This window comes from Magallana gigas, chromosome 8 (genome assembly GCF_963853765.1).
Source record: "Magallana gigas chromosome 8, xbMagGiga1.1, whole genome shotgun sequence".
Classification (NCBI taxonomy): domain Eukaryota; kingdom Metazoa; phylum Mollusca; class Bivalvia; order Ostreida; family Ostreidae; genus Magallana; species Magallana gigas.
The window spans coordinates 18,499,149-18,523,590 of NC_088860.1; the positions used below are offsets into that span (position 1 = coordinate 18,499,149).

The 24,442-nt window shown below is 31.2% G+C and overlaps 3 protein-coding genes across 13 annotated transcripts in view; 1 reads left to right on the top strand and 2 right to left on the bottom strand.

Moving 5' to 3' along the window:
• Nucleotides 1–20,227, top strand: part of LOC117689871 (G-protein coupled receptor GRL101-like) — a 41,090-nt gene extending 20,863 nt beyond the window's left edge. The window contains exons 2-6 of the mRNA XM_066069324.1: nucleotides 16,112–16,231; nucleotides 17,290–19,257; nucleotides 19,464–19,600; nucleotides 19,739–19,804; nucleotides 20,007–20,227. Of these exons, the coding sequence (XP_065925396.1) occupies nucleotides 17,367–19,257; nucleotides 19,464–19,600; nucleotides 19,739–19,804; nucleotides 20,007–20,066 (2,154 nt within the window). The 5' untranslated portion in view covers nucleotides 16,112–16,231; nucleotides 17,290–17,366 and the 3' untranslated portion in view covers nucleotides 20,067–20,227. The remainder of the gene's footprint in view (nucleotides 1–16,111; nucleotides 16,232–17,289; nucleotides 19,258–19,463; nucleotides 19,601–19,738; nucleotides 19,805–20,006) is intronic.
• Nucleotides 522–11,060, bottom strand: LOC105332098 (protein mono-ADP-ribosyltransferase PARP14). Of its 8 annotated transcripts, none has more exons than XM_066069321.1 (13): nucleotides 10,868–11,060; nucleotides 10,562–10,627; nucleotides 9,401–9,449; nucleotides 9,219–9,256; nucleotides 8,615–8,860; nucleotides 7,580–7,804; nucleotides 6,718–6,954; nucleotides 3,958–5,697; nucleotides 3,138–3,578; nucleotides 2,831–2,958; nucleotides 2,324–2,557; nucleotides 1,506–1,727; nucleotides 523–1,242 (listed from the first exon to the last, which is right to left on the bottom strand). In XM_066069321.1, exons 2-13 carry the CDS (start codon nucleotides 10,575–10,577, stop codon nucleotides 1,201–1,203), a joined length of 3,618 nt encoding a protein of 1,205 aa, XP_065925393.1. In that variant the 5' UTR covers nucleotides 10,578–10,627; nucleotides 10,868–11,060; the 3' UTR covers nucleotides 523–1,200. The 8 variants fall into 8 exon arrangements, with proteins under 8 accessions (XP_034328121.2, XP_065925393.1, XP_065925392.1 ...); XM_066069320.1 differs by having other exon boundaries at nucleotides 8,615–8,872; XM_034472230.2 differs by having other exon boundaries at nucleotides 522–1,242; nucleotides 8,615–8,872; nucleotides 9,219–9,449.
• Nucleotides 20,228–21,481: 1,254 nt separating the features above from the next.
• Nucleotides 21,482–24,442, bottom strand: part of LOC105339726 (protein mono-ADP-ribosyltransferase PARP14) — a 31,379-nt gene continuing 28,418 nt past the window's right edge. For all 4 annotated transcript variants that reach the window (XM_066069318.1, XM_066069316.1, XM_066069315.1 and 1 more), the window contains 2 exons: nucleotides 23,692–23,863; nucleotides 21,482–22,924 (listed from right to left, as the gene is read on the bottom strand). In XM_066069318.1, the coding sequence (XP_065925390.1) occupies nucleotides 22,644–22,924; nucleotides 23,692–23,863 (453 nt within the window). In that variant the 3' untranslated portion in view covers nucleotides 21,482–22,643. The remainder of the gene's footprint in view (nucleotides 22,925–23,691; nucleotides 23,864–24,442) is intronic.

Consider the following 24,442-nt stretch of genomic DNA (forward strand, 5'->3'; position numbering starts at 1 on the left):
TATCCGACTTAACAAAAGGAAAAGATCAATAAGAAACAACTTCCTCTCTTGAAAACTGTAGGAGAAGTTATCCGTACAATAGGGGTACCCTATATGCAATATTTTTCTAATAAATGACTATGTTCAACTGCTTCTTTTTTTTCAGAAATCACCAAAAATCAAAATCCTAGCAATATGCACACCTCTGATATATGTCCAATTGATCCGCAAAAGAACATACCAATCTTTAAAAATGTAGGAGGAGTTATCTATACAATAAGGGTACCCTTTTAGAAGCCGCCCGCTGGCCCAACATTTTCATTTTTTCAATAACCGGATTTTTCCTTTGGAAAACCAGGTTAATAAAAACTAATTGCTTTTTAAGAGCAATTATTGGTGAAAATTGGAATTTATGAAAATTAAATATTTTTGTGTCCAAATTTTTTCATTTATCGAAACCATTTCTAAAAGAGAAATTCATTTGTCTTAAATGAATTCTATGTAAACAATTTACCAACATTTTTTGAAATAGCATCACAAAAAATTGAAAAATTACCCTTTATTGCACATAACCGTTTTCCATACATCTCATAATAATTGTTCCCAGAAAAGATAATGCGAGTTTTAATGTATATGTATTTAATCAAATTTATTACGAAAATAAGTGTTTGGATTATTATTATATCATTAAAACAACTTATTGAAATGCATAGTATTAGATGTATAAATGTACAAAAAACAAACAAATATGCTCCTATCAGTAGCAATATGAACACATACATAATGAAGTAGAATATAGGGGGAAAATTGAATTGAATAGACATGATACATTCACAAAGGTGTAGTAATTACCAATCTTTTATATCACAATCAAGCTTTTAGCTGCAGAGGTAATGTTTACCTCATTTTTCATATACATACAATACATTTATAGACACACACCAAATCATTTTATAATTTGTAAAAAACTTCACATATTGGTGATTGTAGACAGTTTCGACAAATTTTTCGATAAACATTTAGAGGTAGCTACCATGAAAAGTACGTCCTTGACCTACATTTATTTCAGAGTGAACGATAGCACCAATAAAGTGAGACGACAATATACAGTTGGTAGTATAACAATCATAATAGAAGAATTTTTGCAGTCCTTAATAAATGTAATCCTAATGTGTGGTTAACACGCCTATACTCCGTCTCTGTGGTAACTGATGTTTAACTTTATGTTTTCATATCTTCTGATCTCAGTACAGATCGAAATATCTACATGAAATCAAAACAAAAATACATTTAGGAATTATAGCTAAAGATTCTATTATTATAAACTTAAAGTGTAAAAAAAAAAATAACAACAGTATATCATTTAAAACAACAACACCTATCATGGATTCACATTTACAGTAAATTAATAATCATTTCTTTTGTAGTCCTAAAACATATTGTACACTTTAAAAGTTACATTTAAAACAACCCCTTGAACTTTGTTTAAGAATGAGTTAATGTGATACATAGTTTGAAAAAATTACCTGAAAAGTCTCTATATCATCATGATAGACAACAATAGAAATATCTTTCAATGTAGTTAAACTATTGTGACGTAGGAAATATCTACAACATTTAAACATGGTCTTTGCAGCAAGAGCAGGGGGATAACCTAGTCTTCCTGTCCCTAAAGCTGGGAATGCCATGGAATTCATCCAATTATTGTGAGCCAATTGCAGGCAGTTATCAACAAATTCAGCGAACTTCTACAAAGTTGACAAAAATAACTCACTTAAATTACATGTAAATTCAAATAGATAAAAGACGTAGACAACTAGTAGATATATATATATATATATATATATATATATATATATATATATATATATATATATATATATATATATATATATATATATATATATAAATTGATTTAGTTATTATTGTTAAATATTTGCGTAATGGATTGCGTAAACGAAGGAAATATGTAACATATTTTATTTGCGCAAGATTTTGTTTTAAGTAGCAAAGTATACTGAGAAAAATATGATGTGAAAGTGTTCGTAACAAGAGCAAAAGAAATAGCATTTCAAAAATCACCGGATTAACAATACATATAAAACGAAAAACACCTCTCTGATCGCATTAGTAATTTTTAGAATACAACTTTTGGGGTTTCGTGGAGACATGCACTGATTTAAATGTAATTGTTAATAGTTCAGAATAATTCTAGATTCTGTGCATATGCTTTTTCATAGTTTTTAAAATAAATTGTTATGACATTCCTTGCTTTAGGCCTACAGCATTATGCAACGGATAATCATTCGCACACCTGCATTCAATACATATGCCATAAACTCACATTGAGTGCATCTCCTTGGTAGCGATCCCACTTCTTAATAGCTCCATAATACACTTGCCTACAATGGAGATTACCTCCCTTGATCATGGCTACTTCTCCTGGTTGAATGCCATGTTTGTACTTCATTGTACATTCTTCTTGCAGAGACTCACCCCCTGCCCTGAGTAGACTCTTGGATGTAGCACCACGAGAGAGGTTTAATGATTTGTCAGTGGAGCTCACAATCACATCAAACTGTCACAAAAGTAAAGCCAGAGGTCAATGCTGTTGAGAGGTGAACCCATGCTTAGAGGCCAGGAGTAAAATTTGCTAATTTATAATTTTGTCATTATTCCTTATATAATATGTAACAAACATCTTATTGTTCATGCCATGGGATTGTTTGTTTTAACATAGCATAAATGATAAAGACATGTATCAGAAAGAAATTTTTCTACCTAAAGTTTTTTGTACAATATAACCAAATATTGATATTTCTCAAGCATATTACCAAAAATATAATATTACCCCCATTTTTGCTAGATTGCCACTGATAACCTTGATCTCACAGTTTAAATAATCAGACTTAGACCTGATTCTTCTTGGCGTCTCTTCTTCTAAATCAGAGTATGCGTACTGAACTGGTGATTGTTGTACTAATTAAAGTAAATCATGGCATATAATCTTAATATGCATATATACTATTTCATTTGAATTATAATTTTTTATCATGCATATTAATGTCAAAAATATACTTGCGTTAAATTCAATTTTGTAAAGAGATAATTTGCTTAAAATTTAGTAAAGCTGTTAAGAAAATTATTAAACGGCAAACCATGCTCGACGCCATTGAGTTCCTTCACTTTAGGTCCGAATTTCTTCTTAAGACATTTGACAAACTCTTTGACAATGATATCATCCACATCACAAAAGTAGATATCTTTGATTGAGGAAAATACATACATCATGTATAATTCGATAGCACGCAAAATGGTCATCGCTGATTTTTCCGCAGGACATCCGAAATATCCAGCACTTAATGCAGGGATAGCTATTGAAGAAAATTTATATTTGTCCGTCAATTCCAAGCATCTAAATATGGCATCTTTTAGCAAATACTCCTCGTCACGACTTCCACCACTCCATTTTGGTCCCACGGCATGGATTAGCATTTTACAGGGAAGTTCACCTGGTTGAGCAGGTATCGCTTCACCATCTGGAACAGTGCCATATGACATAATGTATGCCCTACTATTCTCTTGAATAGATTTTCCTCCTAATAAAAATGAGTTAACTCTTCATTATATGTGCATTCATGACAGATTTACTCAGGTCACACAAATATACATACAAAATAAAAAGAAATTTTTATTTCGCAAAAATACATGTTCAAAGGAAATTGAAATGATTACTGTAGATTCCTATCAAAACGCAAGGAAATAATATCCTCGTAAAATCGGGACTGGAATATCTCGCGAATTTTAAAGTCTCGCTTTTAATTTTTGGACATATTTAAATTACATTTTATATCCTCGCGATTGGATGGGAAACGGCTGAATCGCTGAATAAAGGACTCGCGTAAGATAAGGAATCTACATGTACAGTAAGTCACATTAACCAATTATAAGAAATGTGGATAATTAACTTTTTCTGACCTGCTCTAGATATTGCCAAGGCTAAACCTCCACAATGATCCAAGTCTCCATTTGCAGCACTAACAATTACGTCAACTTTCAATTTTGTAACATCACCCTTCATCACATAAAATGTCTGATCGTAACACTGCAACTCACATTCAGCGATTATTATAGGTAAGTAATGCGATGTTCTTCTCATACCTTTAAATGACTCAACTTCTTTCAATTCTTTAACATACTGCAATTCTTCTTTATTTGAATTGATACATAACTCTTCTCTTTCAACTTTCTTCATAGCCTCTCGCCCTTTTTCTGAATTATAGAACACGTCAGCTCTAGGTTCCGTTATGCTGAAACTATGTTCAAGAAGCGTTGTAATGAATTTCATCAACTTTTCATAAGCAATTTTAACTTCTTCATTGTTGCCTGAGATTTCTATGGAACAGTTTGATTGATTTTGTTTTATTTTTAATTCTTTTGAAGTACTAGCATTTGTGATTTGTGAAATTTTATTTTGTCCAAAATATTGCAATTGTCTGAACTGTTGCTTAGACAATTTCACAACTCTGTGATCAATGCGGCATTTCTCAAAACAGATTTTCATAACATGTTCTATCTGCTTGCATACATTTTCAAAAATTTCTTTAGTAGCAGTAACACAAACTTCAGAGCTTGAAGAAGAAATATTCAGCCTCTCATTGTGTTTGTGTTTTAGTTCCTTTTCACAAGTTTGCCAGTCATGCATTGTCAAAATTTTAACAAGGTCTTTCATTTTAATTCTTTCTTCTGGAATAAATTCCTTAAAAATCTCCAAGGCTTCATCAGCCATTTTCGAATTTGATGATGTCATTTCAACTTTGTCTTCTGTCATATTCCAAACTGCCTTGTTGCCTTTAGCTTTCATTTCTGCAATAAAAAGCTCTTTTACTTCCTTCATGATTTTATAACGTCCTTTTGAAATTATTAACGACTTTGATGTTGTATTCATCAGATATTCATGCATCTTGATTACAGCCTTATTGACACTTGTAGGCTTTCCAGTTAAATTCACCACTTTTTTGATGATATTAATTTTAAAATAAATATCTAGAAAATCATTCTTTAATTTCTTCCCAAAATGAGCTTTCCTTAGTTTCTGGCATTGATGAAAGTCCAAGTGTATGTTTTTCATTATTCTCTGTGATTGGTTTTTAATTTTAGACTCCTCTGTTTTAATTAGATTTAGAATTGTCCGGGTAAGGGCTTCAGAATTTTCTTCATAGCCAGTTACTATAGCTCTGTGATTTTTCTTTTCAAAATCGACGGTCACTTTGACTTGATCATCGATATTCACTGCTTTAAACCGAGCTAGAAATGATGACCATGCCTGGGGTAAAATAGAATGCAGTTGATATACAAATTGTTTCATATGTCTATCCATCTCAGCCAAGGCTTCTTCTTTCCAGTTTTTCAGAATTTCTTTTGCATTTTCCACATCTAGGGCAGCTGTACACTGTAGCTTGACAATGAAGTCGGACTTTGATTTTGGCCATTGTATTCTGACAAACTTTCTTTGTAAAGCCTCATTTATTTGGCTACATGCCGGCGAACAGGTCTGAACAAAGTTAATGACATATACATTGCTTTCATATGAGACACATGGCATGCCTTCCCAATTTGTTGGTTTTTCTGACAAACCAAGACAGGGATAAAACATCTCTGCTTGTACTTCTCTCTCATTAATAGTAAACTTTTCTTGTGCTGCAACATTTCTTGCATCTGAAAAACAATTTCTTATGTTTAACCCCCAATTATTGATTAAATTATGCCATATATGAGTCGAGTATAACTTGTTTTCATGGAACGCAGACGTGAAGAATCTTGGTCCTAAGGAAGTAATATCTCTTTATAGTTCCTTTTATCTCGGAATTACAAACATTTGTTTTTAGGTAATTTGAAATCTACAATTCGTAAGAAAAGGTGACATGACATCGTAGATAACCGTAAAGTTTCTTTCATTCGTACATTATCATTTAAGACTTGTGTATTATCATTGATTTTCTTGGTTTAAAGTCTTTTTTCTAATAACTTATTTGAACTAAATGACTTAATAGTTTGGGTGAATTTATTTGAGCAGGTCGACTTCGTTATAGTTTATAAAATTTATTATCATCTAAACTTAAAGCATGAAACCTTCATTACATGGGATTTTGTTCATTTGTTATAATGGAATATCGTGCTACTTATATTCAAACTTTTCTGTTAACGATAGGACTGGAATTCAATAAAAGAGGTTAAAATACAAGTCCCGAACACATTACTTAACATTTATTTTTCGTCACTATAATAGTTATAGTATTAACAATTATCCTATATGTACAGAAGGATGATTTACACCCAACGCAAAGATAACTCAAATCTGAGGCTGAATCATGTATTCTATATCGCGAAAGAGAGGGTTGAACAAGACTAAGTCTTGGTAAATCAGATTGTAAAAAAGAATTTGTTAATGCAATGCTAAAAGTTTCATATTGTCGTCAATACGTCTGTCAATAAAAAAACTACAAAATAACTTAATAAATATAACAAATTAGCACATATCACATGATTAAAGACTTAGTTAGTCGGTTCATATGTGAATGATAACTATTTTTGATTTATTATTCTTGTGTAAATTTAATTTGAAAAAATAGATGAATACATATGACTCCCTTTTTTTACTTTGAATGTATAAATCTGTCGCCCGTTCTGCATCTCAAAGTTTCTTATACTAACTGAATAATTTTATAACATCATTACCTGATGGATTTTCAAAGTAGACAATACAGTAACCATCTTCTGGATGGTAATTCACCTTTTCCACATCTCCACCTCCACTTTTCCTCTTGTTACAGAAAAAATTCTCTACTAGGTCATAGGTAATGCTCCTGTCAATCCCCTTGACAAAAATAGTTCGACATTTCTCCACCATCTGTGCGAATAAAGTGTAACCTCCAATTGTTCTTTCCTTGCATTGTTTAGACATTTTTACGAAATCTAAAAATAAAAAGAAAAATTACCAAAATAAACGTGTTACTGTTTATTTAAAATTTCAAAATTTTATTAATAATAATTATATCAATTTGTTCATATTGATTTCATTGTTGGTTGATACTGCTTGTTTTTGTTTTTAAATAGCAAAATATATTCATACATTCGTCGGTATTTCACTGATATTACACAACTTTTTTCATCTTCTTGTAATGTTTTATGTTTGTGTGATGTAAATCTGGTTACCTCTATTATTTTCAAGCATAAACATGTACTTGATTCTAGTTTTAAAATGTAGAAAGAACGAAAAAAGAGGAATCATATGTAAATTCCGTTTCATATTTTTATGTTTAAATGCACATGCAATACAACAATGGTGTAATGTTGTTACTTTTTTAGTGTTTCTTGATTTGTGATGCATTCAGATGCATTTGTAAAAATAGATTTTTTTTTCAATCACTATCTAAAAATAGTAAGGGTTCGAATCAATCAAGATAAATCGTCACTACATTTAATCGTATCAGATAAAATCTATTGGTTGCAAGATGAAAAAATGACAATAACAAACCTTAATATCTAAATCAAATTTATTATTTTAATTTGATAAAGATGTTTCCCTAATTCCTCGTACCTGGTTTATCAGCAAACACCAATATGGCTGCATCTCTTTGTACCCCTCTGACCAGATATATTATTTCCACACCAGCCGCAGGCGCAATAAAATTTATCAGCGTTTCTTGTGTTGTTATAGGGTGAAATCCTGTTACTAAGGCTTTGTCCATTTCCCACAGACTTAAATCATTGTGGTCATACTTCTGAACATCCATAGAATGGATCAATCTATTAGATACACCGGCTACAACATTAAAATGAAATCCAATACAATTTCAATTAGCAAATGTTATGACAAATTTCATTTGTAATAATCCATACCAGTTGAATTGTGATTTTTTTTTTCAACTAAACAGCTTATTAACATAAAATTCAAAGTTTTTAATTTTTTACCTACATGATAGTGAAATAAAGGTGTTTCAAATTACTGTAAATATTTAGCCTTTCTAAATACTATCGATATCATTAAGGTTCTCCGATCCTTAGCCTCAAAATATTTTTTCATCTTCCAAATGTAATTTATCCTTCAAACTTAATGAAATGAAATAAAAAGAAATTTAATTGTGGTATCTACGCGTTTTACAAAGTTATTGCAAATTTGCATTCAATGGATAATGGTACAAGTTGAGATCAAATAAAAAAAATACATCGTTACATCACTAGCTCGAACCCATTTACCTAACTTTTGCTAATGTAGAAATCCGTGGACTTATTAAGTCAAGTATTTCGTAGAAAATTTAATGTTATTAACACTAGACGATCAATTACACTTATCTTTGTATAAGACAGACTTATAGAACGAATAAAAAAAAAACCGCATTCAGAGTTATCGGACACTACTGAGGACCAGAAATTGTTAAAGCAATTATTTTGTGATTAAGCGGAGTTGATTTGTTGAACAACTATATGCACTAGTTGCAAAAATTAGATATGATCATGCTCGTTGGCTAAGATATTGTTTATGTAAAATAACAATTGAATATAAGAAGAACTATATTACTTTCAAAGGTAAAAATGCATTTTGAAAGCACCCTTGTCAGCTTCGGATTTTTACCTGACGCAATAGATCTTTCAATTTCCATACTCCCCATTACTTTTGATTCAGAGTCAAGACATGCTGGCTTTGAAAGGAACGACTCTCCAACACAAACTTGTGCTTCATTAACTGATTCAACGTTTGCATACTCTTTGTCTACAGCATGGACGATGGAACGATTTGAAATTGGAGGAATAAAGAACTTGGGAACGTATATGTCTTGATCATCTTTCTCTTTTAGTTTTTCCACTTTTTCGCTATTATCTAAAAACAAATCTGAAAAATTAAGCATAAGGAATGTGATGTTTAATATTGATAATATCACACAATATAATGCTTGTAGTGACATTGAGTCAAAGAATATATCTTATAATTTATTTGGATTTTTAAAAATTACTTTGTCTATTCATCGTTTCATGGGATGATTTTGATGTTTCATAAGTCACGTGTTCCATACACTGTTCCACATACATGTATTGTTCTTTAACAACTGAGCGTTTCCCTCTAGATGTTGCTTTGCTTTCATTGAGGGTTTTCAAAACCCCAATTACGGTGAATTTCAACGAGCTTTCATTATTAAAGACTTAAATTATTGAGAAAACAAATTTATTTATTTCCTTACCCCTGATTTCTTCTTTTGCAAATGGTGTGCTTTCAGACCTTGAAAAAAACGACTTTTCATCGCAGACTTGAGCTTCGTGTTTTGATTCATTGCTTGTATAAAAATCTGAATCAGAGACTGCCATGGTTTTTTGATGATTGCACAGAGAGGAGACGGTAGAATGTAATAACTTTGAGACGTACTTGTAATGGTCTTCCTCACGTTCTAGTTCTTCCATTTTCTCATAAGTATCTGAAGTAAATTACACAGTGATGTGGCTTTGATTCATTAACGTTTGACTGATATTAATGTATTGAAATGTATATATTGTGAACTGAGGGATAAAGGAATTTTTGGACAACATCATTTTCATACAACCAGTACATTTACCCGTATTTTCGTCTGCTTGTTTACGAAAGACCCTAAAGAGCCCTGTTTACAACTTTATTGGAGAGCTGGGTTAACTTCTTGTTCTAAGTATCATTTAAAAAAAAACATTAAATTGCATGGAGAATGAAAACACACTGAAGATCTGAGTATGACGTTATATAATTAGTAGCCGTATTATACAAACAAATGAGATGTCTGTGTCATTTATATATTAACTCAGGTAATAAAGGTAAAGTTGAAAACATTTATCACGAAGCAATTTTTGTCATTTGTCATCAGGCACCAGGGCTAAGTGACAAACGCATTCTGAATATTACAATAGTAATATTATATCTTGAAAGGATTTATACCGAAATGCAAAATTAACATATAAATGCAGGAGAATAAAACAAAGTAAAATGATTTGGGTGCATTTGCTAGTTTTCATAAAAACAAATGAATGCACGAGCAATTCATTAAGAAAGCAAGGGAGAAACTCTTAATAAGTACATGCGATTTATCAACAAAGCTTTGCACATGTAACGGCATTGTTCGGTGACTCAAAGATTGTTGACTTGATTTTAGAAAATGCAGAACGCAAATGTATTTCGGTACTAGAATAATAAGCACGAGGGGTGAAGAACTCTTTTTTTTATTAAAAATTATTTCAATGTGTCATATATTGAAGTTTACGGTGTGTGCAGATTGAGGTATAAAACATTGCGTTCACATACATATTCCTTTTATGTACAATACGTTATTGAGTCTCCTTTTTCTTAAAATATCCGCCAACGCGACTGAGGCTTTTAAAATCTAGGACGCGGGTTATGCATTTTTCAGAAATGTCTCTATGCCTTCATATCCCGCATGAGTCACCATCTCATTGTTTTTAAAATATTTACATCTGTCTCTAAATCTTACTCATTTTTAAGTGATTTAAAAAATGCGTGAATTATCAGAATGAAATAAGAACTTAACACAAAAGGAAATCATACCTGTGAATAATACCATTGAAACTACAAATTTCTTGTTGCTTTCGTTTTGACCGATCAAGAAATAAACTACGAAAATACAACACATGTACAAAAAGCACAGACAGACATCAATTAGTTTGTGTGCACTCATACGTGAGTGTCGTTTAACTCGAATGCTTTGATTTTTGGCTTGTCAATTAAGAACTATAATTACAATAGTTTTTATGAAATAGTACATACCTAATAAATGTAAGTATTATAATGTGATTAAATGTGAAATTATTTGTTGAAATACTAGTTTCTAGTATGCAAATTCAATAAACCTACCTCCTGAATATGCCAAGAAATTGTCTGATTTCCTTTCGCGAGGCCCAGAACATCGTTTTGATAAAGAATATTATATTCTCATTTCCACCTACCATTTAACGCTGGGAATTAATATATAAAATTGGCAAAAACATAACGATTACAAAATGTCCGACTCTTTTTCAATTTCTTTCGTCTTTCCTGGAAATTGGGTTTCTGCTTTCGATTTCGAAAACAGTATGATGCACATGACGCGTACACATTTAGGATAAAATGTAAAAATGTTGGATTACCTTTGGAAAATTTAAATCAAATTCATAGCAAATGCTAAATTTTTACATGTCTTCCTCAATATTTGATGCATAAATAAATAAAAGCAAAATAATGTATCAATTCTTTTTTCATTTTAGATGTAATTGTTATTTTTATGACAAATATCCTACACATGATAGTAAAGGTGACAATTTGTAGACGGGACGTCCAGGTCGTCCATTCGAATCTTGTTTAGACCGGAAGCTACATACCAGAATCTAATGACATTGTTTTCTTTAAAGTGGGCAATGCTTGAGGTGCAAAAAAAAAAAACTTTACCAAACCTCAGATATTGCCGTGCTGAAGTTGGATCTCAGTCATATGAGATATGCACTGTGGCTTTTTTTTTAAATTTTATTTTCTCACAAAAAATGGTATTTAGGCATTTTGCTGAAAAATTTATGAAAGAAAATGATCGACCCTAATCCAATGTGTTATGCGGTTGTTATATCTTAATTAATGTTTTGCTCAAAGCATTTAAAATCGTTGCAAATGCAATTGTTTGAATTAGTTTATATTGTTTATCAACCTGTTAAAAAAGTCTCAAAATCATTCCAATATATTTTCTTCTTTTTTTATTACCGACACGTACGAGAAAAACATGCCTATTTAGCAAATACCGGTGTTACATCGCAAACAATAAAGCTGTATTAAGAGAACATTTATTGATCTGTTTAACTCTCCAACCCTTAAATACCTAACATCCACAAAGTTATTTGGCATTATACAAACGTTCATTAGATTGTAATGGCGATTAATATTTATGGTTACTTTATGAACTTTTTCCCTGTGCTGTTGAACTGTATGGCCCCAGATAGTCTTGAAGATGTTGATTACAAGAACCATTTTGGTGAGTTTGGACTCAACACATTTATTGTTACCTTTGATATTTATCATAATTTAAAAATTTAAAAATGTATTTTGACATTTTTTATATATTGTTTTGCTTCAAAATATACCATTTAAAAGTTAATAAAAAATGAAGTGTAAAAATGCTATTGTAATATTTTCTTCAGTGAGTTTAAGAACATGTATATATCTGACAGTAGAAACTATAGTAATATATTTTGATGCTTTATACAGTGATTATAGTTTTGTCCGGAATTGACGAAAACCATTATATACAATTGGTATTTTCTTGTATTATCAAAAGAATTTCTTATTTACATGTGTTTCCGAAAATAATTGTGAAGTAGATATTTAATCATTAGCCCCATCAAACGTTCATCGTTAATAAGGTACTCAGTTACCTAATCTGACTTCTAGTATTTGTAATTTGCATAAAGACTAAAAATGTGTTTCCGTTTATTTTCGGTGGTTCGTGTGATCAAAAAAAACCTTTATAAATGTTTGCACGATGGATTCCTTTTCTTATGACATTTTCTCTCACAGAATTTAAGATCGTCACCCTTTTCTCCTCAATGTTTGGATGATGTTTTGTAAGAAAAATCAAAAAATCAATCTTCTTTTTTAATTTTTTTGTTTCCAATCAACTGCATTTGTGTTAACCTGTGCTATTGTGATGTATTAAAAAATATATTCAGAGTGTAATGATCGTCAAGAAAAAGGTTAATTATGTGTATGATATTATTTTCATATAATGTTAAAGAAGTTACTTGCATTAAGTGAAATAAATGCTCGATTTAAGATTGAAGGAGAGATGTTCGATGGTTGCACAAATAGAAAAAAGTTCTATCTTGAGTGGTTATTACTGAACATGAACTTGGTGAGCATTGCATATAAAACTTACCCACGTGAACCAACAAAGAAAACTGTAAATTGCTGAAATAACCGAGTGACTAATTTTAAAACTGATAGGTAACGTCAATGTTGTTGATCTTGTTAAAAATGGATGTTATCAAACTGAGTGAAGCGAATGGAAAGTATTAAAAATGCTTTAAAATTACTGAGAGGTGTAAACATGTACAACATTTCCGTTAATAAGTTTTCTAGTTAAGTCAGATTTTAAGATTTGCAAAATAAGGGCAAAGAATGGCTGGTAAAGTTGGAATAGAGTTAAGAAATGATATCAACCAAAAGATTTCAAAATCTTTACAAAATATTTTTTGTGAACCTTATGATAATACAAAATAATATGCACTTTAGATGAATGAAATCATACGCAACTGGAAAGTTCTATAAAAACAAAGAGTTTAAACATTGTAGAAAGTAATCGCACTGATCAGATACAAGCTATTTAAAGTACACATATTTTACTACATTGTAAACCGAGTATTATGAAAAAGTAAGTTTTTAAAGAAAATAAACGGTAATTTTCGCATAAGAAAGAAATGAAGAAGAATTATATAGTAATTTTCGCGCTTTTTTGCCATCACTTTAACGTAACAAATTATTCAATAGACAAAGTTATATCGTTAATTGTTTGATATAAGAATTGTTTTTGAATCACAAAAAAAACTGATACAAATAAAAAAAAAAAATCCCCATTTTCCCTATTTTTGCCAATTTTGTAAACTGCAAATAAAATGCATATACAGGAAACTAGTTTTTAAATTCAAACGACCTAGAACATAATCAATGTATCATTAAATTAAGAAATATTTAAAATATTCGTGACAGAAATTTGATTCCAAGAAAGTCGGAACTCAGAAGATGTTTATATGATTTTTTTTTTATAAAGGATCAATCAGAAACAACCAGGAAAAATGTATTTATATTCGAGCAATCAAGGCAATATTTCTGTTCTGCAGTTCTAATCAATACAAAATAAGTTCAATATTTGCAAAAGATATTCGCATCAAAGCCAAACGTCACCTACAGGAAAGAAACACAAAAAAAAAAGAACTTAGCCCATGCCGCTCTTGTACTGAATGCATGACCGGGTGACGAGGAACTTAATTCAACAATTCGATATTTGATGTTAAAGATATTCCCACTTGTCTGCGATTTAAGTACAGCTGTTATTCCTGTTTTAAGAAGACCGGGGCAAATTATACTGTTTTGTGCTCAACTTCCTTGTTGTTTGATTATTTTCCTCTGAAGCATATCTAATAAAAATTGCTCCTGTCCAATACATTTGCAGTATTTGGGGGGGAAAGCATTTCAAGTATCTTTTGACAAGAGTTAAGTTGTCTCCAATAGATTATAGCATATGCATGACTTTTATGTTTTTGGCGAAATGCAAAATACATGTAAGTAGAACAACCAGTAAATGTATTAAGCAATGTAAAAAAAAACTTTCGAGGTGCAATGATGTCGTTCAAAAACAACTTGCTTTAAAATTTCTTTCTCAAAAGAAAATTTTAATAACAGTTCGACAACATTAACAGTTATGGTGAAGTTCAGTATCGACGAGTTTGCTTGACAAGTCTGGTTCAAAACCTATCGTTAAAAATTGATTTTTACGGCGATTATTGTATTTCATTATTGTTAGATATGTGTGACTTCGCTAAAAATAACTGTGGGTGGACAGGGCATGCGTCGGAAGTTTATCTGAGCAGACATATGCTGATCTGTGGTAGAAATGGCAAGCTTATTGATTGTATCTTAAAGACTCGTTTCCAAGACGGTGACACATGGACTCCAAGACAAATTGGATCTATTAACTATATTGGTAAACCATTGTTATGTATGTGAAAGCCTTTCTCTAATGAAAAACGATGAAACATTGCTACTTGGACCTTTAATGATGTAATCAATTAACCGATGTGAATATATTTAATCAAATTAAACGCTATTTAGTTCAATCAATACTCAAAAACTTGTCAACAAAAATATTAGAAACCTACCAATTATTATACTAATTTTATAATATTGTTTTAAATTCCTACAGATGTTGGATTTTCTGAGCACGTTATCAAAACGATTCGTGAGTATGAAGATATTTACGTTCTAGCCACCACGTCATTACCTCGTTCTGAGATACAGCAGCCTGTCAGTGATATTGTTAGTGTGAAAATTCCACTTGCTCTGCATCATCGCTGTCTCCACTACAGCCATCTTGTACTAGGGGGAGCCACGCTTGTGGTCGCTTACATCACGGACTATTTTGAACCTTACGATCTACGCCATATACTCAAAGCACACTCATCGTCACCAGCGGTTAAATTCAGCAGATCTTCGTCCATTTTGCCATTGGGTGTCGAATTCAAGGTTCATCTGTTTTAATAGTATATTTAAATAATAAAATATCATCCTTTACTTTCTTTATCACAAAAGCAAAACCACAATATTATTGTCAACAGAGAATTTTTGAACCAATTATATCTTCTTATGCTTTCAAGATTGTTTTCCGAGCAATGTATGATGAATTCACGACTGGGCTAACGTTTGTGTACAACATTTCTATCAGTGAAGGAATATGTGGTAAGAACTGTAGTTGGTAAAAGAACAATAATTGATGAACTCGATGTATGCAGTGAAAAGAAATGTAAATGCCGATATGTACGGTTTAAAGACTATAATGAAAGTAGTGTGGATAGAAAAAAAAATTATGACAAAATATGTGTTGAACTGAAAAAATTAAATCTTAGGACTATAACAGGTAAATCGTTTGGTATATCAAATATAATTAGCGGAATATGCGATTTAAGACCTCTATTGAAGAAATAAACAAATATTACCTCTATTGACAAAATGAATATTGGAAACTACAATTAATGGTAAAGTTGTGTGTTATATTTGAGAATTTGTAATTGGTGAAAAATCTTGTATCAGGACAATTAGCCAAATATTTTATACGAAATAAACGGTGATGACTACAGTGCAAACAGAATTACCTTCGTGAATTTTTCTTTACCTGAGACGTGTAACTAATACAATATCGATAAAAATATAGCATTTGATGAATCAATGCTAGTACCTATTACGTTTTTTTATTTGATGATCTGATTTTATTTTAATCTTTAGTTTTATCTTAACTACAAGGTTGTACACAATCATGTTATTTTTTTTACATATCATGAGTTTAAGAAAATTTTGGTTTGCTCTTAGATGACTGTGCAAGTGACGAGTTCCGCTGTGATAAAAATCAAGAAATTGAGTGTATTCCGTTATCCAAACTTTGCGACTTCGAAGCTGACTGTTTAGGTGGAGAGGATGAACAATTTTGTGGTAAAGGCAGTTTGGTTTTAACAGGACTTAAACACGATTTCATATCAATATTTTATTTTTTATATACGAAATGGTTTAATTCTGCATTTTAAATGACTGAGCAAAATTTGAATATTAGAAGTCACAATATAAGAGAAAATTTGAAGTAAGAATCTATTGTTATGTAAACAGAACTCGAGTCATATTTTTTTTTAAATAATGTAAAGTATGGAATTACCATTTTTTGATAAAATGATTCGTGGCAAACAAGATAAACAAATTCAATATGTTTATAAGTATAATTATTAACAGAAAAAGCAGCATTTGATTAAAAACCTATACCATTACAACACGTACACATGTAATCAATATCAGGTTCGAGCTTTGTTTACAAAAGTTTTAAACTCTGTCTCATGCATAAAACTCAATGTTTGACTTTTTCAATTTGACAAATTAAGAATACGCAATCTATGAATTTTTAATTAGTAAAGACGAAATTTAAATAATTTAAATTTACAAATTTAAAGCAATTTGACCTGCAATTTTCATGTTGAATTTTTTTACCAAAATGTTATTTTCTACGAAAATGACAAAATATATCATGGTCTTTAAATTTCTGTTTGCCATATTTTTGTGGGAAAAGCCGTTAAGAAGCCAAATTGAAGCAAAATTGAATTATTGTCGTCCTCTACTAAGAATTGATATCCTATATATTCTTTGGAAAGGAAATCTTTCTTCTGACAAAGAATAATGTTTTTTCAAGTCTTATTTATTATAAAAGTTTAAGCTTTATTCAGATTTATCATTTCAGCAGGTTTTTGCAGCAAAATAAAATTCCAAATAATAAAGCTCATTTTGCTTTAATGTCTTTCTATAATTTTATTCAGACCTCTTTTAATTGATAAAAAGAACAGTCCTAAAATGGTCATGACTGTACAGCTCTCTTTAGAATTTTTATTATTTTATATCAAATTGTTTTACACCAATATTTATTGTGGCAGCGTAATTTTTATACAGGATTTGGTTTTAAATTATTCCTCTCAGTTTGAATTAATATAGTTGTTTTTGTAAAATTTCAGATTTTACAACAAAATCAACCCTTTGCAATCAAAACAGCAGTTCTACAAGCACAGTTTCCGATAACGTATTTGCAGATATGTATAAAAGTGATGTAGAGGGAGGAACAGTTTATGTCCCTCGAATGAATCTCTGTGATGATGGGGAATACTGCGAACTGAACTCGTCAAACAAGTGTTCAATAGTCTGTCCAGCTAGTTGTAATTGTTCTGGGCTGTCTTTTAACTGTTCCTCTCACGATGCTCCGACGTTTGCCACTTCATTAGTCCTGCATGATTATCAAGCGTCTCATGTAACGTTCGACAACGGTTTTTCAAATCTTAAACACCTTACGGTAAACAACTGTAAAATGATGACATTAACTATAAATCAAGAGGTGTTGATAGAAACTCTAGAAATCAGGCAAAGTAATATTGAAACAGTGGTCATTGACGACACAAAAGATTACCTTCGTTCGGTTCGTTTAATTCAAAGCACGTTTGTTGAAATTAAATTATCGTCCAAATCAGAGCATACGTTTGAACTTTACGTGGATGCAAGTTCGATTGCCTCTACCATACCGGCAATTCTGTACAGTGTCAACGTGAAAATCTACAATACTTTATCCTTCCCATACACGTTCCATCTATTTGAGTGCGTTGTTTTAAACTTCAGTTATTGTGATCTGGATAGACAGCCATCGTTTTATCACAATGCAATTACTTTGGATCTCAGTTATAATAGATTGAAGACTTGGCGTTTTAATTATTACACTAAAATCTTGCATTTACAAAGTAATCAAATAAGTACAGTGAATTTTTCATCCGATTTCAGCGCATCCGATAGTCAATTGCAATACTTGGATCTTTCCGATAATAACATTTGTTGTATTGACAAAAATGATTTTGGTGATCTCCCTTCTATTTTATATCTGAAACTTAGGAATAACGGGTTACAATTTATACATGAAAAGGCATTCTCTGTTCTATCAAAACTGGTACATCTTGACCTATCAGACAACAAACTTAAGGACTTAAGTCGCAACCATTTTCTTCGTCTAACGAATCTCAAATATCTTTACCTTCATAATAATAATAATTTAAAAGTGGTTGAAGGTATGTTCGATGGTCTCATTAATATAGAGTATCTTCAGGTAGATTCTTACACATTTTGCTGTGCTCAACCAAAAGCTGTCAGCAAGATTCAATGCTCCGCTCCAGTAAACGAAATCTCTTCTTGTCAAAATTTGATTGACATCCCTATTCTCAGCATTATCATATGGTACATTGCTTTCTTAGCGGTGTTTGGTAATGTAATAGGTCCGTTGTATAGAGTTTTGGTGTTGAAACCAAAAGTAGTAACGTCTTTTGCTATCTATTCTTTGAATTTGGGACTCGCAGATTTTCTAATGGGAGTGTATTTGTACATCATAGCTGGTGCCAATCTAACCTTCAGTGGTCGTTACGGCATTGAGGACGAATCGTGGAGACACAGTGCTGCCTGTACTTTTGCAGGAGTTTTGGCTACTATCTCCAGTGAGGCTTCTGCCCTCTTTGTACTCTGTATAACGATTGACAGAATATTCATTATCCGTTTCCCTTTCTCAGAATTCAAAACCAACACCTGTATAGTCAGACTTATTTCCATCTTGGTGTGGTTCGTTTCTCTTCTTCTGGCTTTGACGCCGTTGTTTGGACACGATTACTTCGATGGTTACTATTCTAGTTCTGGGATATGCATCTCATTACCGCTGTCCGTTCTCCGCAAACCCGGTTGGGAATATTCTATGATAATATTTGTTGGAGCCAATTTTGTATTTTTCATTGGTATTCTACTGGGACAGTTTGTCATATTTGCTGATGTTGTTCGAATGGGGAAAGAAGTTAACTCGCATCACAAAACACAGAATAACAGAGAGATTAATCTTGCAAAAACCCTTATCGCAGTCGCAGTAACAGACATGTTCTGCTGGATTCCAATGGGAGTAATCGGTAAGGAAACACAATACATACATTATCTGGGAGAGGGGGGTTACAAGACTGTAAGTTGATAAATCGTTTCACACAAGAATTAAATTCAATTTGTATGCCATCGAAAAAATATTCATAGTTCTGCCTTCAATTATTTCTAAAGATGTCTTGCATTTTCACAAAAAGTTCATTTATTTGAATGTACTAAATTAAATTGCTTAAATTAGGTTTCCTAACATTTATGGGCATTGACGTCACGTCCAAGGTTTATGCCTGGGTGATCGTCGTAGTCCTCCCTATTAACTCTGCGCTGAACCCCATTATCTACACTTTCTCCGCCATGCTGCGACGAAGGCGAAAAAATGTAACTATTTACAAATGCATATTCTAGTTCTTTTTAGATTATTAATGTGTCATTTTCCATTGTATAATTTTGTAAATAACATACACTAGGCAAGATATTTTAGCACTGCATTTATCTGACTGTACGAATCTTTTGCAGAGCTTATCCAATAGACTAAGCTATTCCAAAACAAAAGAAGAGAAAAGATCAGGGGAGATAAATCGGGTAATACTATGATAATTTTCAATTGCAAAGCGATATTAAATTGACCTTTTTTTTTTTGCTTGTCAAGATCAGTCTAGCCCCTTCCCCAATTTGAATTTGCTTTTGACGCCACTGCATATTACTTGGTAATTTCCAACAATAGGAAATTCAATAAGCGTTTTGAAAATGTTTTTATAATATTTTTTATCTATTTTCTATCCAGTCATCTCTTCCCGCCACAAGACAACAGTCAGTTCAGTCCATCGTAACCGTGGTCAAGTAAATCCACGAAGATGTTATGTTGTTTATATAAAGATACAGTAAAACACGGTTATAGCGAACACGCTTATAATGAATTGACGCTTACAGCGAAGTGATTTTCATTCCCGGTGACTATATTACATGTTGTAAACTTGATGGATATAACGAATTACGCTTACATGTATAACGAAGCAAAATCGCCCGTCCCTGGTGCTTCGTTATAACCGTGTTTTACTGTATATTACCCGGTAAACCGGTAATATCCGAAAACAAATTTTAAGTCTGAACAAGATTCTTAACACACAACTGTATAATTTGTGTTCAACTGTTCAGAAAATTACATATGTATTTTTTTTAAATTTATGTATCATATATTTACATTTGTTTTGCGTCGGACAAAAATGTCTCGACGTCACTGGATGAATTGCGTATGAACTGACCCCACAAATTTCTGTAAATAGTCAGTAACAAACCTAATAAGTAATAATACATAACTTTTTCATCATCCATGAACAAAATCACACATCGTGTAACAATTTTTTTCCTCTTTTAAGTAACTTTTCAATATATACATGGACATGTTTACAATGTTTATTGTCTTTGTTTTTGTACCCTTTTTATCTGAATATTGTCAAAAAATTTCATTCCCATTGATATGAATAGTTTTTCATAGATAAATGGAAAATTGTCTTCAATAAAAATTGCCCATCACATTGATTTTAAAATCATTTATACACATTTTTTAGGGAAATACATTTCATGAAAGGCTCAGATAAGTATATTGACAAAAACTTAACAAATCTGTATTTTTTTATTCTTTTTTATCCACTTCGTATGGGCGCACAATTACCTTTGTGCATGTTTACGGAAAATTATTTCCCAAGAATGACTAAGTATTTATTTATAAATAATAATATAAAATAATGGTGTGTACTGCTTGTTGGCGTTATAAAAAATTTCAAAGGAAGGCAAAAATATTTTCGAAGGCATAAATGTTGTTTATATATAGATATATTACCTGGCAAACCGGTAATATCCGAAAACAAATTTTAAGTTTGAACAAGATACTTATCATATAATGTATAAATTGTGTTCAACTGTTCATATGTATTTTATTAAATATAATTATCATATATATATATATATTTGTTTTGCCTCGGACTAGAATTTCTCGACGTCATTGGGTGAATTGCGTCACGTGATTGCCTTATAAATTTCTTTACACGGCGACCGTCAAAATTTATATGTCGACATGGCAGACGTAACGTTATTTTAGCTGATTTTTTACACAAACGTTCAACCATACCTTTAATTTTTAAGCCCATAATTTTAAGAGTGACCCCCCCTCCCCCTTTACCCCTGACGTAATATTACGATCCTACAATGGCATCCAGTCCAGGTTTGCACTGACGACTGACGAGGAAGGTAACACATTAGAAAAATAAGCTACGAATTTAATTGTTATATATTATCTTTGGTTGTTTGCATATCAAACTTTAGGTCCTCGACTTCTATGGACTTTACTGACCCCACAAATTTCTGTAAATAGTCAGTAACAAACCTAATAAGTAATAATACATAACTTTTTCATCATCCATGAACAAAATCACACATCGTGTAACAATTTTTTTTCCTCTTTTAAGTAACTTTTCAATATATACATGGACATGTTTACAATGTTTATTGCCTTTGTTTTCATATTTCAGATTTTTATCTGAACATTGTAAAATAATTTTATTCCCATTGATATGAATAGTTTTTCATAGACATATGGAAAATTATCTTCAATAAAAATTGCCCATCACATTGATTTTAAAATCATTTATACACATTGTTTAAAGAAATACAGTTCATGAAAGGATCAGATAAGTATATATATTGACACAAACTTAACTCGTCTGTATTTTTTCATTCTTTTTTATCCACATCGTATGGGCGCACAATTAATGACCTTTGTACATGTTTACGGTAAATCATCTCCCAAGAATAATTAAGGCAAAAATATTTTCAAAGGCATAAAAAACCGTCATCAATTCTTTTCATATTAACGTATAAAAAAAACTGTAATTTGCTGTGTCAAATTTTTGATATTCAAAATATAATATAAATATAAATATATAAAGTATTTACATTAATAATAATATAAATATAAATTATTCTGAATAAAATAATAAACAACATAAAGTGATCTATGATTAGCACGACCATGTAGACAGAAACAAGGAACGGTGTCAAATTAAATATTTAAATATAAATAAGCAAACCCGCTGACGCCTCAATTTGGCGTCATTTGTAGTCATGGGTTATATAGTACAAAATCGATACGTAGTGTTATCACAGGCAAAGATATTGGAAAATGTAAATATCATTGAAATCAAATACAATAATCAAAAAGTCACAATAAATAATATACAAATATTTATAATTTACAGATTCAAAATTCTATATAGAAAAACAAACATGCAAGGCACCATACAGGTACAAATATTATACATTCCTTAATATGTAGTAATTTTAGCAAGGATGTATCACAGCCACAGTCTTAAACAGCACATTTGCCTTAAAACAAACAGCACTAGATTTTTGGAATGCTTCTATATCATTGGAATATGATATGATATGCTGGATAGGCTTGGCTGTCGTGAAATATCACAAACATCCCGGGATTGGAAGGGTTGTCTGTTGCTGAGTCGTATGTCACATGACCTCCAGCCCCTGGTTTCGGCGGCAAAACATGCAAACTTCCACTCCCGTGACAAGCATCTCCAGTGGCTACTTGGACTGAGAACATATGCTTATGTCCTCTGGAATCTCCGCTGCAATAACCGAGTGAATATGAAGCATTCACAGCAAAATAAACACCGGCTCCATAAGACGTCCCTTAAAAAGTAAAGTAAAACAAAAAAAAATTAAATAAATATACATTGATGAATAGCTAGTTCGGTCATAAAATCAATTATGCCAGGATTAATAAATTGAAATATTTTTTGTTGTTTTATCTCGTATCAAGTATTTATCAATCCCAGAAATTGGAAATCTGGATACTGACAACAGTTTTCTACTGGCATATTTACTCTAAAACATTCCAAAGATGCTAGTTTTTTTAAATGGCCATGATAGCAACATAAGCATCAATATTGTAGGTTTAAAAATTTAATTGCATCATTTTCCAGAACATATAATTAGCTCTCATTTTTAGATGTAAGCAAAACTTTGAAAACTTCATTGTTTTACGCGAATTGATTTTTCCCTTGCATTATTCAAAATACTAAATAAAAAAGATATCTTTGATATATGGCTTTCAAGCATTTAACTAAGCTCATGTTTACAGACGATGGACGGATTACAAAATGTTTATAAATATCTACATATGTAATACTAATCTGGTTTGTCAATCAAATATATTACACAAAGATTTTTTTTTAAAAACCGTTTTTATTGGATACCAAAAGGAAATGAGAATATGTATCTTGAATTGTGCTCGATATAAAAATTGGATCCTTGTTGATTATAAACACTGTACAGAGGTACATCAATATACGGTAAATGACAACAAATCAGTGTCAAGGTATAAAACAGAAACGACACTTGTATGTACAGGTAAAGTATTTGGATAACATCATAATAGTAAATAGAGCTAAAATTACCATGTTTGCCACAGTAACTTCTGTTGAATCCATTGTTTATAATCTTATCCACTGTTTCGGGGTATGTTCCATGCCACAGCCATTTCTCAGGGTCCCTTTTATTCCTAATGCTAATTTCTTTCCTTTTGGCAGCATATTGTTGATACAGGGATGGATTCTGAACTCTTCTTATCTAATTACCATCACACCGCATCAGAATGATATTAAATAGGAATTATAATCATTAAAATTAATAATTGCGAAAAACGATATTTTCATCATAGTGTACCAGATTGTCCTACATATTTTCAAATACATGTACTGTTATGAAAGTTCATAATTTATAAGTTGAATTGTTCATTCTTGTATGTCTTGTCATCTCTTATCTCGAGTAAGAAATGAATTGAGAAATTGATTAATGGAAAAATTGTTAATGGACTTTAAATGGAAAATTGATTACAAAATTGTATCCTTCATTAATTAACCAGCACATATGATCTTGCATAAAGTATTTAGTCTCAAGTCATGATAATTTTTTTTAAATTCTACAAAATAATATAATGATTTGAAAACAACTTCACTATGAGAAGTCACATTTATAAATTTCAGTTCAGGACAATTCATATCAAATGCTCATTCTAATATTAACACAGATTGCTAGAATTCGGAAAAATGCATTTCCTGTAGGATGATTTTTATGATTAATTTTCATTTCCTTCTCATTCATAGGGCATGCACTTAGCATGCTGATTTTAAATGTAATGAAAGCCAA

Excerpts from the sequence above, each read along its gene's own strand:
- LOC105332098 (XM_034472230.2), bottom strand. Across the intron at positions 7,805-8,614 it reads TGAAAGATCTATTGCGTCAG|CCGGTGTATCTAATAGATTG; the intron begins GTAAAAATCCGA and ends TTAATGTTGTAG. Across the intron at positions 5,698-6,717 it reads CTACTTTGAAAATCCATCAG|ATGCAAGAAATGTTGCAGCA; the intron begins GTAATGATGTTA and ends ATTGTTTTTCAG.